The sequence below is a fragment of the Pleuronectes platessa genome, chromosome 22 (genome assembly GCF_947347685.1).
Source record: "Pleuronectes platessa chromosome 22, fPlePla1.1, whole genome shotgun sequence".
NCBI lineage: Eukaryota > Metazoa > Chordata > Actinopteri > Pleuronectiformes > Pleuronectidae > Pleuronectes > Pleuronectes platessa.
The window spans coordinates 10,776,298-10,795,506 of NC_070647.1; the positions used below are offsets into that span (position 1 = coordinate 10,776,298).

Below are 19,209 nucleotides of genomic sequence, written 5' to 3' on the forward strand. Positions count from 1 at the left end.
TAAACAGGAGGTTGGTGGTTCAATCCCCATCTCCTCCATTCCGTGTGCCAAAGCTGTGCCACATTCAGAATACTTAATTAATGTTAATAGGATGATTAGATTGGATTAATAGATTATTGTACGCAAAAGTTACAGAACAAGATTTGCACCCTAATGGCGGAAGTGACCGGACGAGGGCCAGGAAGGAACCCGTTTAGTCTCGGTGTGGATCTGGTTCAAAGTGTCTTCTCCATAGCTTTGCATTACAGTGGTGGAATGTGTCGGGTGTCATCCAAGTTTTGAAAATAACTGAGCTAAAATGTTTACAAGTATTCCCCAGAAACTGCCATAGGACTCCCTGGGATCCCTGGTTGAAAATAACTGGATAACAATCAGCAGTGAATAACGAGCGATTTCAGTGTTTACATTAAATAAAGGTTTGAGATTTAAAGAAAACATTGTTCATTAAGATTCAACAGAACTCAGGTTTGTGGATCTGGACCGTGCAGGTCGGAATATTTCAAGGCAGCTCTTCTGATCTTTTCAGCCTAACATGACACCAAAGAGGAAGGTCCTCCTCTGCCTGACCAACATGAAGGTAATTTGTGGTCTAAATTTGCCAGCCACGGTTCAAAAGCCTTTGGTGGACATATACTGATTAGTCCTTTAACTTGATTGTGGGAAATTAAATAATGCAATATCTGTTTAATGAGAACTAAGCAGAAAATCAAATCAACTTTGACCTTACCCGAACTTATGGTTTGTGCTGCGGACAAAGAGCAGTTTGTTTGCTCTATATTTGTGATCCTGCTGTTTGAATGGGGAGGAGCGCCGGCCGTTCCTCTTCCCAGCAGCGCAACAGAGAGGAAGACCAACAACGAACGTGACAGTTTTTCATGATACCTTAAGAATCTGTGCGCTAATTACGACAAAATGCATGAAAATATCTGTAACTGAACTGGTTTGGACTTTAATCATCACAGGTTGAAGGTCAAGGTCACCTAACCAACAGAGACTGGAGTTTTGGCCTTAACTCCAGAAAAAAATTGTCATTATGACATAATACACTCAATGTCTTACTCCTTTAAAGTCTTCACGAAATTCCGTCCGTCTTTTCGTCCAACTTGGACTCAAAAATGAACGGATTCGATTTTGGTGGTCAAAGGACAAATGCCACTGTGACCCAGCATCCGTCCTATTTCTGTTAACCTGATACATCAGGAGCATCTGGAGGGATTTTCTTTAAATCTCACAGAAACCTCCACTTTAACTAGAGGAGAAACGGATTTGAATCAGATGGTCAAAGGTGAAGGTGGCTGTGTCCTCACCAAACATGATTTTGGTTATGCGTCAAGAAAATGTTAAATGTAAAGGAATATAAGTGTGTGTGGGGGGGAGTATTTAGACCAGTAGGAAAATATATCCACTCTAAAGCTGGATGGCGATGCAGACTTCTCCATTTTTTTTCTTAATTTAATCATAATTAATTTCTCTAAATGTCTTTATTGGATGATGCTTTCCCTCTTGCTGCCCACTTTCATTACTTTGTCGCTTTTCTCTGTAAATTGAGGGATGAGCTGTGCCTGAGTTCAATTAATTTTCTCAATCATTTAATCACTGCCATTTCCAAGTGTGTTAAAGTCTGCCATAGACGACCACGTTAAAGACTGTCTGCCAGAGACTACCATGTGCCACTTCCAGTAAAATTGTCAAGCACTTCCTTTTCCCAAATATGTTCCATCAAACCTAAGAAGCCCCACAACAGCTGATCAGTTACCAACTTAAGATACAGGATTTGATGAAGAACCTAGAATTAAACCTGCATGGAAAAGCAAGAGCTACACACCACCTACAAATTCATGAAGGCAATGTAGTTTGCATGCCAAAATAGTAGCCCAGCCAATAATGCACATGATCCTTTTAAAAGTCATGTTAAGGAATGTGAAAAAATATATGAATGATTATATATATTATAAACAGAAAGTGTAATTGGAAATACACTGGGGGACTAGGTCATCAGACAGACGTACCCGCCAACTTTGAAGTACTAACTGTTTTCACAGCTCGAGTAGACTGACCTTAAACACACCAACACACGTGAATACTCCAAATGCTCCTGGTCTATCCTCTTATCTGCAGTACAACAGTATGATAATATAAATGCAGTAAAAAAAGTACTATGCACAGTTGTATACGTAAACTTGATTTGCAGTTACTGGGCTAAACGTGATAATCCCTTGAGCTGTTGCAAATTGTCTAAGTGGAGTTAGTCTACAATAACACCCATTTTGTCTTTAGCATTCTGAGGTATGCAGGGGTCATAAGGACATTCTGAGCTCACGAAAGACTTAAAGCCCACCACAGGAAATGATACTGATTGATTCTTCCGCTTTTTTACCTTTCTCCCCTTCGCTCTCTCCCTCTGTCTCTATCCATCTATGCCTTATACCTGTGCCCCTCTGTCTATCTGTTAATCTGGATCAGTTTCTCCATCTCTGGTTATGGCAATAATCTGATGTGCAGGCAGAGGAGGCACCTGTGCGAGGCTAACGTGAGACGACGCCGATCTTTTTCATCACAATGGGGAGCCCCACAGACCAAAAGACTCACTTAAAAGGCGTATTTCAGGGTATTAATTGCCCAGGTATGGGAAACCTTTTTCGTCTGGCAATTAAAAGGACTAGAGGAGAGAGCTTGGGGGGGGGGGGTTGGACATGGGCTGTAGACGGCCAAGAGGATGGCTGAAATGCTTCAGCGTGTGTAACAAGCGGCGAGGTATTTCTAACAAAATCACGTGTGGTGAGATGACAAAGTTATGGTAATTAAGTTATCCGCCCCCTCCTTCGCCCTCGCTCTTTCATGGTGTGTCTGGTTCTGTACGTGAGGGGGAGTAATTTCACATGACCACAGGTTTTCGCTCCAAATCTGCACTCTTTGCCTTTGACAGATATCAGCAAATGAGATTTATGAGACAAAAGACAGACAGAAAGACAAGGGCACGAGAGCCACAGACAGATAAAGTGAGAGACAGGCGCCCTGATGTGACCCGATGGTGAATCATACTTTTGACTTAGGTCTGAGTTTGTTCCAGAGTTGTATCATAAATATATGGAGCTACCTTACGTGCTGTTTTACAGAAAATGCCATCTGATTAGAAATGTCAAACCAATGCCCAAAGGAAGACAGACCACGTAGACTAGGAAATAATGATGCATTTCTCTCTTTGATTCATCAAGAGTCAACTAAAGCCCACAAACAATGTTTACTTAAAGTTCTCAAAGTTTATGCCATAATGTCAAGCAATATTTTTCCATATTGATATAAATGCAGTTTCACAGACTTGATAGTCAACATACATACATACATGCTCAGACTAAACACGGTTTATACCTGACATTGTAAAAATAATTTATGACAATCATATTGAATTTTCAATTAAATAAACCCAACATTTTGAAAAAAATATGTAATATTATTATTGTTATTATTATTACACTGCACTAACTACACAATTTTCAAGAGTCTGCACTCACACAGGCAACAATAGCAGTGCTGTGATTCTGTTTATTTTGGTATTACCACTCCATCAGAGTCGTATTGACTCAGTACCACTCTGAAGTCTGCCTCCATTTCAATGCACATTATCCAGCTTGAAATGCGACTTAAGGGACCTCCCTTATCTCTTTCTGAATCTTCACTGTCCCAGCGCTGCCACAGAATCAGTAACAAAGACCGCTCTTTCTCTGAAGGATTCAGACAAAGATAAAGAGCAGGCACATGACACAAGCGTATTGTTTGAAAATTTGATTTGAACTAATAAAATTGAAGTTCAGTCGGAGGCATTTCAAAATAATGTGATCAAGTTACATCGTGTGCAGTGCGTCATACAAGTCGTACAGTTCCATTGCACACTCCAATATTCCTACTGGAACTTAGCCACCCCGCAGACTTTCACTACACCCGTTTACACCGGCAGACGTTTACTTCACAGTATTAGTTGCACTTACCTGTCCGTACCAGTTATATTCCAGCATCGTGATGACACTTGTTGCATAACAGATGCAGTGGAAGGTGTACGTCTAAACTCTTGCACAACTCAAAACCCCAAAAAACAACCTTAAGAGTTGTGTCCTGTTGCTCTCATCCCAACACCACTCTGGCTTTCCCCCGTGTGGAATTGATGTCGTCAGGACTTTGGGGGGGCTGCAGGCAAGAAAAAAGGCTAAGCCATTACACACATTTTTGTACACATGCATTGGCGAGCGCACACACCCACTTGCGCACACAACCCCGACTCTCCTGTTGAATTTTGGCACTCCCAGGGCTTACGACCTGTTGATAATGACCCTGAACCCATTATTTTGAGTCAATGAATTGAAAGAAATAGGGCAAAGAATGAAAGCCACAGGGCCAATTAACGGCATTCTTTGATGTATTACCCTCGCTCGCCACTCAACCAGACCGCTCCGCGCCTTTTGTCTTTATCCCCTCTGTTATTCATTAATTATTCTGAGCGGGGTCAGAGTTCGTGTGGCTAATTGTGCAGACCGTCTCTCTTTGAGGATGGCAAAAGATTCGCCCGACATTGACACTCCCCCTGACTGTGCCCAGCCACCTTGAATTATGCCAATTATTCCAATTCTTTGATTCCCCCCCCCCCCCCCCCCTTCTTCTCTCTGTTCTATCATTGCGTTAAGCTCTATCTCTCCCCCACCCATCCTGACTCGTCGTAGTTCAGTCTCAATTAGTGGGATCTCTCACTATTAGTCACACACACACACATTTTGACAAGGAGCGTGGGTATTTTAGCGAGACTATGGACAGTATGGGTCCTCGGAGGTTAAACTGCAGATGATCTCTCTCAGATCAGACTGCATTCTTACGTTATGATTATCTTTACATCAAGAATCCTCTTTTAATGCTGTGTCTTGCTCAGTGCTCAAATGTTGCAATGATGGTCCTCAAGCTGTGTCTCAGTTTGAGTTGCTGCATCCTTCGGAGGACGTGGTCTCCCCCGACCACGAAGACCACATCCTTCGCGGACCAGGTAGACCGTGACAGAAGAGCCGAAATGAGATGGTTGAAAAACAGTTAATCACTGAAGCGCAATGAATCCTGGGATCTGTTGGGCCGGGTAGGATCCACTTGTTGGAGCCTTTGTTTCTCTGGGATGGAAGGACACATTTGAAAAGCCGTCAAAATGTGACCGCTTGCAATCAGTTAAAAAAATGCATCCCCCAAAGGATGCTGCCTCAGATTTGAAACACAGCTTAATACTTCCTAGAGTGTATTTACCGATCACAAGGTGTTGTAATACCACGTTTTAAGATAGTTCTTGGGGCATTTTGCCTTTATGATAGGAGGAGAGAGAAAGAGGGAAGACAAGCAGCAAAGGGCCGGTCGGTATTTAGCCTGCAACCACAGTGAGAGGACTCAAACCTGTGGGGGGCCGATGCAACTTGGTTAACTAGCAAGGAACCCAGCACAGTTTCTTGCAAGCCACATACTTGCTAAAAAATTGAATGTGAAGATTGATGCCACTGTCGTGTTATAGGAATTATGAAGCCACAGCCTGCAGCTAACTTACTTATTGGTAGTCACAGACAAGCCTACTCAAGGTCGTCCTGTTTCCAAAGCTGCTGTAACTCTTTAGTGTTTTCCTCTGCATTTTCAGCATTTTAGGAAGAAGATGACTAACATCATTTAGTCATATAACATATAGCTGTCACATTTAGGTATACACAGTATAGGATCATCTTAGCTTAGTTTTGTCTTGTGCAGTCTGCTGCTGCCACAAGAGGTGAAATGTGATTTGAATTGTAAACCTCTATAACAGCCCTTTAACCTGATTAGGACAATTGCCAGGATATAATAGCTTAATTATCTGTCCACTTATAAGTCCCATTATCTGAAGCTGCATTACCGACGTATTGTTTTTTAAAGGTCTCTCAAAGCAGACGTCAGCAAACAACGCTGTAAAGACCACGGAGGAAGTCCTGTCTATATGAGCAGATAGAATAGAATTCACTGATTTGTGATTATTAAGTTGTTTTTTTAAATGACGCTTCAGTATCAGTTCTATCTCTTCATGGCTGCAGAAAAATAGTTTAACTTCACCTTCTACCTTTTTCTTAGCATTTTCTTAATCCAATTTTACTTAGTTTAATCCATTTTATTTGGAATTTAGACCTTTTTTTATTAGATTTGTGTTTTATCTATTAATTGATTGTTCATTGTATTGCTGTATATTTTCTTGCATTCAGCTGTTATGTTTTAGCAGTATTGTTAAGCACTTTGTAACTTTGACTAGAAAAAACCTGTAATGAATAAAGTCAGATTGAATCAGTTTAAGTTATAAAACCAAAACGATGAGCCAAATCTAACACTTCTGGGTGAGAAATCTGTCTCATATAATAATAAACTAATCATTAATCCGTTAACTTGGGCCATTAAAACACCTAGATAACATCTGCTTGATCACCTCCTGTTAGATGCAAGTTGACCCTTCAGTGCCTTTGTTGTCAATTTGTCTTTCAAGACATCGGCCGTGTAAGATCACTGAAAGCCTAAACTCTACGCTAACCCCTTCTGTGTGAAGTGATTTCTTCAAAGGGGGGTCCCACGAAGCACCTCTTGCTACGGGCAGCCCTGAAAGGTTAGGTCCTTGGGCCATGTCTGTGTCCCTGACGCCACTGGCTAAACACTGTGTCCCACTCTGACCTCCTGATAATTTGCTGTCTCTGTGTGTGGGGGGGGGGGGTTTGCCTATCACAACTGCTCATCTTGTCTTTCAGCGGGGGAACAAAGGGGCTGGGACATTGACAAAGGGCTTTGATAAGATCACCTAGTAGCCACAAGCCAAAAACAAGGATTCAATGAGGGGACAAGCTCTTTGATTCCTTTTCAAGGCCCAGCCTGGCATTTCCTACTGTCTTTTTCGACTTAAGGAAGTTTCAATAGATCATATCATGTGCTTGCTTTCTTACCAGGAAGTTTTTGATGGAAGTGTAGATATCTGAAAGACTGAAAGTGTTGATTTGGCTTTTTTAAGTCTCATGAGAAGTCAAAGTTCCCACCGCTTATCTATGTTTTATATCTGCTGCTTAATACAAGTTGTAAAAAAAAAGATTAAACCCTTTTCCTGAGCTGCATTCCTTGTTTAACAATGACAAAAATCACATTACCCCTATGATAGGCTTAATGAACATAATATGTCCCTCTGTTTTGACTTTCCAAAATCCGCTGCACGTGCTGACATTCAAACAAATGTTTGCTCGACTGGGATCCATTCCGCTAATGCTTTTAAACCAAATCATTTTTCCATTTCCTTTGCCACTTTGCCAGAACATGGTTCTATTAGTGTTTCCTGTGATGTGACATTGTATTTTCATGACAGCAATAATATCTAAATCCCCTCTCAAACTAACACACACTCTTTGTTTCTGTCTTGATTGAGATATCCAAGGATTCGCACCAGGTTTCCTCATACAGTACACCTGGATCACAAACACACACACATGCAGACACACACAAACACACTAGGGGTTCCCGAATACAAATGATGTTGTTCTTGTTCCCCCCTCTGAGCTTATCTAGCCTCCGAGGAGACCCCCAGCCCACTCACTCCCTCTTTCTTAAACACAGTTCCTCGATCCCAGCAGGGAGCCTCCACTGGTCCCAACACACAGTCCCTGTTTACCCTCTCTCCCTGTTGCACCCTGTCCACTTCCCTATGCAGCCACACACACACCACTCACTACTACTCTCCACACATTGTACTTCTTTTGCCCCCTTTTGAATCCTATTAGTGTTTAAACTTAATTTAACTGAAAAAGACTGTCGACTTCACTCAATTAGGCCTAAAAGGATTAGGCTTGCTGGTATGGGCCTGGAGGTTTAAATAGGAATGGAATTTTGGCAGACACCTGCTCCATCCATTGCATTAATCTTATAAAGGCTATGGAGTATGCAGGGGCCCCGGTGATGCCCAGGGTTGAGCGGTTGAATGAATGGCTGTGCTAGGTGCATGGGTATCAGCCCTGATGGCATTAGTAGAGGAAATGTCGCCCAAGGGGGGGAAAGCGGGCATCACTGAACCAAACGGTTGCAGGTATAAAAGCTAATAAACATGTTGAGATAAGCACTAAATCTACTTCAGGACTAAGTGAATGTAAATGAGTTGAGAGAAAGTCTACAAGTGTTCTTCAACTTTCTTGGGGATCATATTATGACATTTAGAACATTTCATGCTGCTTCCGTCCCAACCTGATGTTTCTCATGAATTCAGGCGGTGGTGTAAAAACGATCAAGTAGACCGAACCCGACACAAACCTGAATATAAGTCGGGTGGCCACACTCTAGTTGTAATGTAAGTTTATTTACATATTTTAGAAAAAGATCCTTATTATTGTTTTACTGATTCCAGTTGTATATACATGATATCAAGTTAATAGAAGTTGGTAAAGCTTTTGTTTGGGAATTATGTTGCGATGTGTGATAATGGATTGTAAAAAAATTACGACATGAATATTGATCAATCGTCTGTACATTCAATACATGTATCAATATATATATATATATTTATATCAGAGAAATATGTGTTTTGATGTTGTAATACATTTTGTCAAATATTCCACTCGACCTTGGTTATGGAACATTTGCACTTGAATAAGATAGCTCACACAATTTTAATTTGATCTTCATGTTCACTACATTGTTCAGACTGTACAACCACACTTAGCAATTAACATTCTTTGTCTGAAATTATATTTAACTAGTGCAACTACACGGATGCATTAAATCATGGTCAAATACAAACCCACACTGGGGATGGTGGTAGAAGGGAAGGAAGGCGTGAATGTAAATAGAGAGGGTTTCGATAAGAGTGGGGGAGAGTCAAGGGGCCTGATCAGGCCTGTGTTGTTAAGATAATTAACAACAGTCATTGTCTCTTAATACACAGGGACAAATGGTCCTCTAACCATGTCACTGATTGCTTTACAGCTTGATCTCATTCACACAAAACCCAATCACTTGAACTCCTATACCATTCGCCTATATATGACACATTACAGAGTGTAATTATAATCTTTGTGCAAAGAAGGGAACCAACTGAATGCTCCGTGCATACAGACGCTACAATAAGTTAGTGTGGGGTTGAAGAGCTGAGTTCCCAGAAAGAACAGAGCGATAGAAAGTGGAAAGTAGAAGCAGGAGGACAGCCAGAGCACAGATTTGACATTAAACACGTGTTCAAGAACAGAACAAAAAAAATATTCTGATGTAATTACAAAATCCATAAGCTCTAATGTCAAATGTTCAGTCAATTTTTCAATCTTAATGTACAATTAGGGCAAACCCAATGCCCCAGACAGGCTCCTGAGGTAAGGCCGTACAGTATATAAAATGAATGCCCAAATTAATTTAGAGAGATTGAGCTCCCATCATCCATTCATTGAATTTAGATATTAACCTCTGACCATCACTGGCAGCATCTATACCAATCTAAAAGGAAAACATGCGGATAAGATGGGCCTCCTTTTTGACACAATGCAAAGCAGTGTCCTGAGGCAATCAAGCTTTCCTGGTGAAAACTTTGCAACAAGGATACTGTGTTGTCAGTGATTTCCTGGTTAAGTTCATGATTTAAGTTTCTTTTGTAAATATACTGTTATCATATTCTGTATTGGATAAGATCACAATCGTTCCCAAACTTTAGCAAAACTTTCCTATGTGTTTAGGGATCAACATTTTGCCACTGTGTCTGCTGTTTAGCTATATAAACCTAGTATCTAGTAGATTATATTGTGTAATATTACTAAGAAGCCATTAATCCATATGACCAATGTCACATTAGGAATGTGGATCAACCAAATTGGTTGTTGGGGCGCTCAAGGCCACACAACCCGTTGTTGAGAATAGATCTATCACTGTTTACATCTGCAGAAATGTCTTCATGTATCATCACAAAAATAACAATTACAGTTTATATAGCAACAAAAACAAGCTTGTTTCCATCAAATGCAGCATCTTTACTGCCTCACAACCATGAGGAGCATGTAGAGATCATTAGTCAGTTTCCAAATGCATTACCAGATGGTGACCAATGTCCTCGAGCGAAGTCAATCCTCTTCGTTACTAATCACCAGTCTTCCCAGGAGTGTCATACCACGTCTCATACCAACACCTCACAATGTCTTTCCCGGAGGTCTCTCCACGACTCTGGATGCCGTGAATAGCAATCTTGGTGGCCTTGAACCCCCCCGGCACCCCCACCTTGAGGGATTATGATATGTTTTATCCAGAAGTGGTCTGTGTTTTTGTTCTGTGTGTCAATTATCGGGACAGTCTGATCTTCGCTTTTGCGAGAACAATTCAGTGTAGGCAGAGGTCAGGGGTGAGCTGGAGGGGTGCTGATGTCTGAGTGTGTATGTGTGTGTTGTTAGGATGGAGTTATGTCTGTGTGAGACACTAAAGAATCAAACGTGAAGCTTTAAGAGGGAAATTCTGTCTAATCCTATTAGTGTCTTAGATAACCCCTTCATAACAAAAGGGGTCAGGGGAAAATGCTCTGTGAAAAATTACTCTTAACCAACCAATCATGTAAAAAAAAGAAAGACACCTATCTTTCTAACATCCTAAGGGAGTTGCAAAGGTGTATAAATATGGTATTCTGATTAATTAAGGAATAATATGTCAATTGTCTCTGATTGAAACTAAAATCTCTAACTATGGATTAGAACAGGCCCCATAAGCACACTATAGGGTCAATCCAAGGCAGAACCACTAGTGCAAATGTCTATTTGATAAATGGCCAACTGGCAGGACCTCTAGATGGTCATTCCAACAGGATGCAACATCTTCCTGATCCTATTTATTATGGGTATGAACCTTCTTATATCAGTTCCAGAAAATGTAACCCAAGGCTCTTCAATTGGAGTCCAGCCTACACTCACTGATGGAAAACATCGAAATAAAAACTGTGTCATAAATGCAAAAATTGATTTTGGAACCCATGGACAACGCAGACACTTGGTCCAGTATGCTCTTTCCAGGCCAAATAGTCCAGTAGCATAATGATAAAGGGGGCAAAGTTAACAACAAGTCCTTTGTCCGAGTTAACAGGGAAGTCGTCCCATCTTTCAAACCCGATGAAATGGTTCGGGAAGTGATTTAATGCATCACTGAGAGCTGGAGCCAACGTCAACAATGCTTTGAAGCAGACTTTTGAATGGCTGAAGAAGATAGATAACTCCAGACTTACTGGTAAATTTAAGATTTGGCTGTCAAAATATGGCGGAATGCCCAAGTGTCTTTGGCTTTGGACACAGACTTCTCCAGGACTGCTGCAGTGGCCATTTAAGGGACTAGAAGAAGGTCCCTGTATTTAGCAAGGACTTTCTAAACTAAAAGGGGAGATGAGGTCAACATGGGAAGGAGGCTGGGGGTGGTGTTCTGTATTATGGTCATCTAAAGATTGCACAATATTTCCAGTTGGGCTGACAGTGTCATGGGAGACGGATGTAATAAGGAAAAAGGCCATCAGCTCCCGGCCCATAGCTTGGAAGTGCAAGGACAAAAGATGTCTGCTCCTTGAGGAGATTGGCTGTAGAGGTTTCCCAGCCGAAATTAGAAAGTTGTTATTCAGCAATTGGGAGTGCTGCTGGCCAAAGTTAAGTTTTGTGAAGGAACCGGAAAAAGCACCCCCAACAGGTGTATGCCACAAGAATGTATATCTATTTGTCTGAATATTAATTGCATCTCTTTTAGTTCATCATGGGAATGTTTTCGAATGCCTAAATATTTCAGAGGACTTCTCTCATTGCTGATTTTCTTAATGAGGAGTGGAATGTTTGCCCTTTTCAAGCCAACGTAGTGTTTCTAAATTTTACGGAAATAGGAGAATATTCTTGAACATAATAAAATGATGTTTCCTTCCCTTAAACATGATTAACTATGATTCCATGCTAACAGCTTATAAAAAGCCATATTCATTAGCGTCCTAACTGCATTATGTTACCTATGTATAGTTCAGCTGTGATGTTCACGCTTCCGGCACAGTGTTCCATCTATCTGAATTATTACACAGGACTTCTGTCTCTATTAATTCATCCATGCATGCACCCAGTCCGGCAGGCAAACAGCAGTCGAGCCAGCCCAGGCGCTCAGCCAGTCCAGATGGGTGGTCCAAGCCAATCACGGCTGCTCTCCCATGCTTTGGCCTGCCAGAGTCCCTGCTGCCCTGACACCCTTCTCTTCTTTTTTTCTTTCCTTGCTCTCCCTCCCCGGCTCATGCATTCCTCCTACTCCCTCTTCTCCCCTCTTTCACACCAGCCTCAATTAAAAATCTTTACTCTGTTCCCAGGTATGTCTTTAAACTCTCTCTCCATTTCCACCTATGCACGAGCAACGACATAAGCTCCTCTTTCTCAAAGTTGTTGACCACTTTGAACCGAGAAAGTTTTTTCCAAAGCGAGACACTAATTTGATCCCACTTTGAAGTCAACCATCAAAAATTCCACCACCCAAAAAGATGGGTCTCCACAGTTAAAGGTTTTAAATTATGTTTTTCCGTAACAAGATTACATTTCATGGGCAGAATGCATTTGTCAAACCGTCGCAGTTGTCTTTGATTGTCACAGTACACGCTGTACTCGCTGGCGGACACTGAAGGCTTGTCTCTGTTTCCACCATGACTCACAGGCTCTGCCACGGATATTAGACAAACAAACCTTGAGTTGTGGTGTCTAGGTATTTACTCGCAACCTTAACAGCAGTTTCAGGACCCACCAGAACCCACACTTAGGTCCCGGGGAGTAAATTAAAGCAAACTTTATCACACTGAACCTTCAAACTCCAGAACTACATTTCCTTGGAGTCTCCACAGAAAGCTGACCATTTCTCCCTCATCTTGAAACACTGGGTGAATTCTGAAAAGTCCAAATTATCTTTTTTCCCATCAACCTTCCCCTGACCCTGATTTTAAACGTCTAAAGGTCAAGGAAAGACGTGAAGGAGAAGCCGTAAGGAGTTAGGAAAGGAGACCCTCAGTGCAGAGAATCAGACCCCACTTACCCCTTTTTTTAAAACAACTTTATTTATAACACAAGATAGGCACAAAATGTGCGCTGCTATATGCTGAGGGCAATTGCGCTGACAGTTATAATAAAGTTTCATGTCAAGAACATAATCATTACCAACCCACAGGAAAAAAAACAAGGGATTTAAGTGAAAATGAAAATAAAACTGAGCTGAAATCTTGAAATAATATAATATTGTGAGGAATATACTTGAAGTAAATTCCTTTTAGTGAGCATTATTTACGTGGTTTCGTCGCTTGCTGCCACAAGTAATTATGGGGCGGCATTAAATCCTTTTATAAAGGATGCTCTGATGTTTCCTTTGCTAAAGGAGATAAGCAAGGATGCATTGAAGCTCCTTTCCTTATCCTTTGGAGAATTTGAACAGCTCTTATTATGGCGGCCTCTGAAATACTTCTGGGTCATTTCACACAGTTAAGAATGGTTCCTAAGTAAAATGGATTATGTGAGTGCACCCATTGGTTTTCAACACTTTAGGTCAACTAAAGGGCCAGAAAGTCAGAGGAGGAATTTACCCCCTCCTCGCCGCCACCTGCATCTACCTAACCACTCTTCCTCTTGTATAAGGGGGGGGGGGGGGAGGCATGTACCTTGAGGCATTTATAGAATGCACACACAGACATCACACACAAGAACAGCTTTAGCACATGAAAGGCCTCCTACAGAAGTGAAAAACATACTGCAACAATGCTTTGAAGTCTGTCAGTCATCCATCTAATGTAGGGATGTTGTCTGTTCCTCCTCCTCTGCGAGTCTGATTCATATCTCCCCTTCCCGAAGCTCCCTCCACCAAGCCGAAGGAGATAGCCGATTTGGGAGTCATTTGGCTTTCCTCACAACAGCCCAGACGTATTGCAATCATGCAAAATTCAGTCTCACTTTTGCATCAAAGCAATGCAGGAAAATAGATGTGATTTTTCACAATCCCAGATGAGGCCTGCAATAGCTGTGCAATCTATGTACAAGAGCGCACAACGGTGGGCCCACCTCGAGTGGCAGACAGTAATTGCAGCGGCTGGTTATGGCTCAGTGATCTGTCAGCATATTGTGTGTGTGGGTCTTTTTAGTTGCCTGGACAGTGGTGCTTCGATCCCCAGAGACAGGATTTCAGAGAAATGACCCCTAACACACAGTTTATTCAAATGAACAATATACCAACATTTAGGCTGGTGCTGTAATAACACACATGTTGCCAGTGTTAGCAACATTTGAAAAGAGTAATATCAATAAAATAGTTAGTTTTCTTCAGCAGTGATAACATCCCGATTTCATAATTAGTTTCTGCGGACTTTATCCGCCTGACCTCCTCGTATAAAGTCCGTAGAAATCAGGGAGAAGTCGATGTGAGCACGGAGCAGGGGAGCACGTTCGATGATGATTCTAACCAGCGACAGACGCCAAAACAAAAAGAAAACCATTATCTCCCAGTGAAAAGTGGCATCACACAAGTACAAGACACCGACGAAGATGTCAAGAGAGTTTGTGATGAAAAGAGCTGATGACGGCGTTGGGGTCTGCAGAGAACCCCCCCCCCCCCGTTGTGCATGTGTGAAAAGGCGAATTCTCTGGAATTTTACCGGATTGTACCTGTTGTAGTTTTCTCACAGGCCTCCTGACAGCAGTGATGAATAGACTACAGTGTGCCATTGATGTTGATGACCGGAGGAGGTTCACCTGAGGAGGCCTGCTGGCTTTACGACCTGACTGGGGTTCACATTTATGAAAGCGGACCCATGTGATTGGGCTCCGTCATTAAACGTGACAATGCTGTTAACATATTTAATTTTTCTTACCTGAAGGCTCAGTAATTACCTGTGATGATGTGAGGGCTATTAGTGAGATGCATGTGGACAAGAAGAAGGGAAAAAAACACATTTATGGTGTGTCTGTTAAACCAGAGGTGTTAGTTGTTTATGTTGTGCCCGCAGCTCTTTGTGTGATCGCCATATACATGTAACGGGGGGGATTGAGGGGAACAAAGGGAGTTCAATGATCTTCACAACAGTGCGCTTGCAGCATTCTGCTTGTGATCTTTAGGTTTTTAAGCAAAAATGTAAATGTAAACTAATATTTGAATATCACACAGGTGGAGACCTTTCTGTTTACGCCAAGTTGAAAATAAATGTACCTGTCACGGGAAGTAAAATGTTCCTGTTGTATATGGTCATTTTTTGCCATGGCCCCTTGACCTCCCTTGGCTTTCCCACCATGATGTCGATATTTTTCTGAATTTCAGTGGACTGTCTCAGATACTCAAGCGAAAAAACTTGATGCCATCCATGTTGCCCTGAGGATGAATTCTAGAAAGTTGTTCCTTTAAGTAAACATCTCATTAGTTGAGAATTTCAATCTTTTTAATATGAATTCACGAGTACATATTTATTTCAAAGCACTTTAGCATCAGCTGTGCTTTGTTGTTGTTCTTGCAAATGTTAGCATGCAAACACACACATTTTAAGGTAGGGAAAATGTAATGCAAGTATTAGCATTAACGCTAATATAAATATTGTTATTGTAAGGATGATAGCATGCACATTTAAGCATCTAGCTAGATGAAATGCTGTGTCAATGCAGAGCTGTATGACTGTAGACCCCGTTTTCCTGGTTGATGATTGAACCACCGATATTTGATCCTTATTAATAGATTTTCTTTCAACAGTCTGATGAGGTGTGACCATGATAGTCTGTTGTGTCTATACCTACCTTCAAAGTGTTCTGAGATTGACGCCAGGCACGGGACTGTGGTCTCTCGTAGCCTCCACCATAGGCATACTGGGTTGGAGATTGGCGAGTGGCGCTGCCGGGATGAGGCTCACTGAACTGAGGCCAGATCTGTGGATATGGTGCTGAGTTGTACAAACGCTGTCTGCCATCTCTCGGGCTAATCTCCCACTGGTTCTTTTGGCCGGACCACGAGTGGAACATTTTCTTACAACCCAAAAACTGTAAGCCAAAAAAAAAAGAAGGAAATAACAATTACTTAGTAAGTTAACCAATTATGTAATGAAATTGTTATATTATCTTTATTAAATCAAGATGTGCTCTTTAATTTCTCAGTGGATAACTGATTAAGGAGAGGGAAACGAGAGGGCAGAAGGGATTTGCATGGCAGGATGGGTTTGTGTGTGTTTGTGTGTGTTTGCCTGGATGTTCATCGGTAAGTGTGCAACGGTTGCCATAGTTTCCGGTTGCTAATTCTGGTAGCTGACCAGTTTCAATTAAACACAAGCGGAAACATCGGGAACATTGAAAATATCAAACCACACTAGTACACATTTATCACAGGGTGTTATTTGAAAAGGATAATGGCAGGTTATTGTTTGGAGAATTCACAGGGAGCGAGTGGGCAGGCTGACAAAGTTTCTAACAGATGCAAAACTTAAATACCTTTGGATAAAAAAGTTGTGTCATACACATCGAAGATACCAAATAAAACTTAGAGAGTTAGCAAGATTTGAGAGCTTTGGAAGACAATGAGCAACGTCAGTGTCAAAATACAAAATGTCCCTCCTCCTGCATCCTCTATCCAGATGCTATTCGGCACCTTAGCGCTCAAGAACATTCTCTGTTTTGAATCTAGACAATCTCCTGCTACGTTCTTCATGTGTGAAAGGAAAAACCTTGGAGAATGTGCAGAACTAATTGTCTGTACATTATCCAGAGTTCATGTCTATAGACGGCTAAACTGGTGTATTCACCATCAATGGATAACCAAAGAAGTATCTACACTGACTGTGCCGTTAATTCCTCTTTTTTGTTGGTACCTTCTCCAGTTGGCCTGGTCTGCTGTCAGGTTGGAGAACTTGGGGGGAAAAGAATGAACCAATTTCCAGAAGAAAGTGGCCTGGAACTGCATTAGATGGTAAGAAGTCATCAATGGCCGATAGTCCCAGGGGGAGGCCAAGGACGCAAGTATGAAAGTAACTACTTCACATCCAAGTTACAATGCTTGAGTGCAAATTAGCTGTCACTGCCACTGGTGTACTAATGGAGAGTACATGCGAAATAGGACACACAGAAGTGGTTGAACACGAAAGGAAGGTAGGTACAAAAAAAAAGAGAGAAAGAGGAGAACGTGTGTGATTATAATCTCGGTGTCGTAGTTTCTGCCCCTCTCTCTTCTTCTTTCCTCCTTCCCCTATGTGTGAGGTTAATTGGCAAGGCACATGGCTGCCAGGCTGTCTAAACACGGTGCAAACAGTGTTTAATTGCCTTTATTCTGTCACCAACAGTGCAGAATTCCTCCGCTGCACAATTTGCCAGAGCCCCCGGTTTGTCGATGTGGAGACAGGGTTTTGTCCACCTAGCTGCATTCCTGCAAGAATTGTCAATTGGAACAACTGGATTGTTTGTGTGTGTTTACCCCTGAGTCTTTGTCTTGTTATCTGTGAGCTTCTCTGTCAGCCTATGAGCAAGGCATCTTCCTTAAATAACAATTGATTGGTTTCACACAAGAGGAGTATTTTATGGGATTTGGAAAATGCCACTCGGCCGGACCCCTGTCATCCAGTTTGCCCCTGCACCATCACAAACCCTATAATGTCTTTAGTTAATGTATCAGACATAAAAAAGACCCACCTTGAAGGATTATATTTGAATTTCACACGTCTGAACTTAAGCAATCGATATGTAGCTTTGGCCTCTAGGGGTCTTTCAATTTAACAATTAAAAGGTTACTGGTAAAGACTCTATGATGAAAGTTCATTAGGCCTAGTCTTTTTCTAGACATTTTTTAATTTAGGATTGTTGCACGTTATATCTGTTACTGCAATATTTACTTCCAAATTATCTTTTTATGAAATGTATCAATTCAGACACTAATCCGTCTGGTTATAGCGGCTGGAAGCTGAATGTGATTATTGTTGCTGATTTTCCTTTTTTTTTGTAGCTGTCATCGTAATGACATTAAGTTTTTCTAATGTTTGGGGACATAATACATCTTGACCTAATTGTCTGTGATTGGGATAATAAGACCAGTGTCCACAGAGAGGATCAAACTTACAGTATCTGACATGCCTGGCTTGTGGAAAACTCTGAAAACAACTTCAGTTAAAAAAAACTGTCTGGATTTTGTTATAATTAACAAAGAGGGGCTTTTAAAATGTCTACAGGTTTAACTAATTGTTATTTATCATCTCCAGTGTAAAGCTTTTCCGGTTTCCTCGGTTTACTTCTAGTAAAGCGTCTGGTGTGAACAGTTAAACGCAGATGGCAACCTGAACCTGTGTTCATTATCTCACGTCGTACACGGGGGGATTGTGTGTGAAAGTGTTATAAGTGAGGAATGTTAATCCACTGTTGGCAGCACTGGAAGAGGCAGCTGCCTTCCAAATGTCATTTAGCCAATTCAAATCCTTTCTGGCGAGGGAATTTAGACGTCTTAACTTGAGTTACTTAAATTAAAGGTTTTAAATAGAGGGAATTTTACCTTGTTTTTAATAGTACATTCAAATTACACGTGCAGGAACTGTTTTTGTCTGCATTTATGTTTTTGCTTTAAGCTCTTTCTTGACAATTAGCTCAACATCCCCTCACCACAGTGTGTTGCTGTCAATACTTTGTTTAGTTGTGTTTTTGCAGCATTCTGCATATAAATGTGTATATTTCTGTTTCCATTGATTTATCTATCTTTACTTTTCTATTTGTACCAAACTATGAGCCGCCGGTGATGGTCTCACATTATTTAGGTCCCTTAGCACTTGTTGTTGGAAATTATTTTCCACCAACAAGTGTGTGTGTGTGTTTTTGTCTGTTCTTTCGTCTGTGTGTGTGTCTGTCTATGTCTCTCTGTGTGTCTTTTTGTGGCTTTGTGTGTCAGTCATTAAGTGATTGTCTATGTGTACGTCTATCGCTGTGTGTGTGTGTTAGTGTGTGTGTGTGTGTGTGTGTGTGTGTGTGTGTGTGTGTGTGTGTGTGTGTGTGTGCATTTGTGTCTGTCTGTCCTTCCGTCCGTATGTCTGTGTTTGTGTGTGGCTGTCTTTGTGTTTCTTTGTGTGTGCCTGTCTGTCTGTCTGTCTATAGGTGTGTGTGTACGTGCATGCGTTTTTGTCTATCCTTCTGTACATGCGTGTCTGTCTGTTTTTCTGTGTGTCTGTGTCTGTAAACGTGTGTGGGTGTGTGTCTGTCTATG

The 19,209-nt window shown here is 41.4% G+C and overlaps 1 protein-coding gene and 1 long non-coding RNA gene across 4 annotated transcripts in view; one reads left to right on the plus strand and one right to left on the minus strand.

The window, feature by feature from the left end:
• LOC128429082 (uncharacterized) overlaps positions 1-17,283 on the plus strand; it is a 95,617-nt gene extending 78,334 nt beyond the window's left edge. For both annotated transcript variants that reach the window (XR_008333872.1, XR_008333873.1), the window contains exon 4: positions 16,853-17,283. This is a non-coding gene — a long non-coding RNA (uncharacterized LOC128429082). The remainder of the gene's footprint in view (positions 1-16,852) is intronic.
• The window catches only part of tfec (transcription factor EC), a 41,232-nt gene that overhangs the window by 18,593 nt on the left and 3,430 nt on the right, over positions 1-19,209 (minus strand). For both annotated transcript variants that reach the window (XM_053415366.1, XM_053415365.1), the window contains exon 2: positions 15,783-16,022. In XM_053415366.1, coding sequence (XP_053271341.1) covers positions 15,783-16,022 — 240 coding nt within the window. The remainder of the gene's footprint in view (positions 1-15,782; positions 16,023-19,209) is intronic.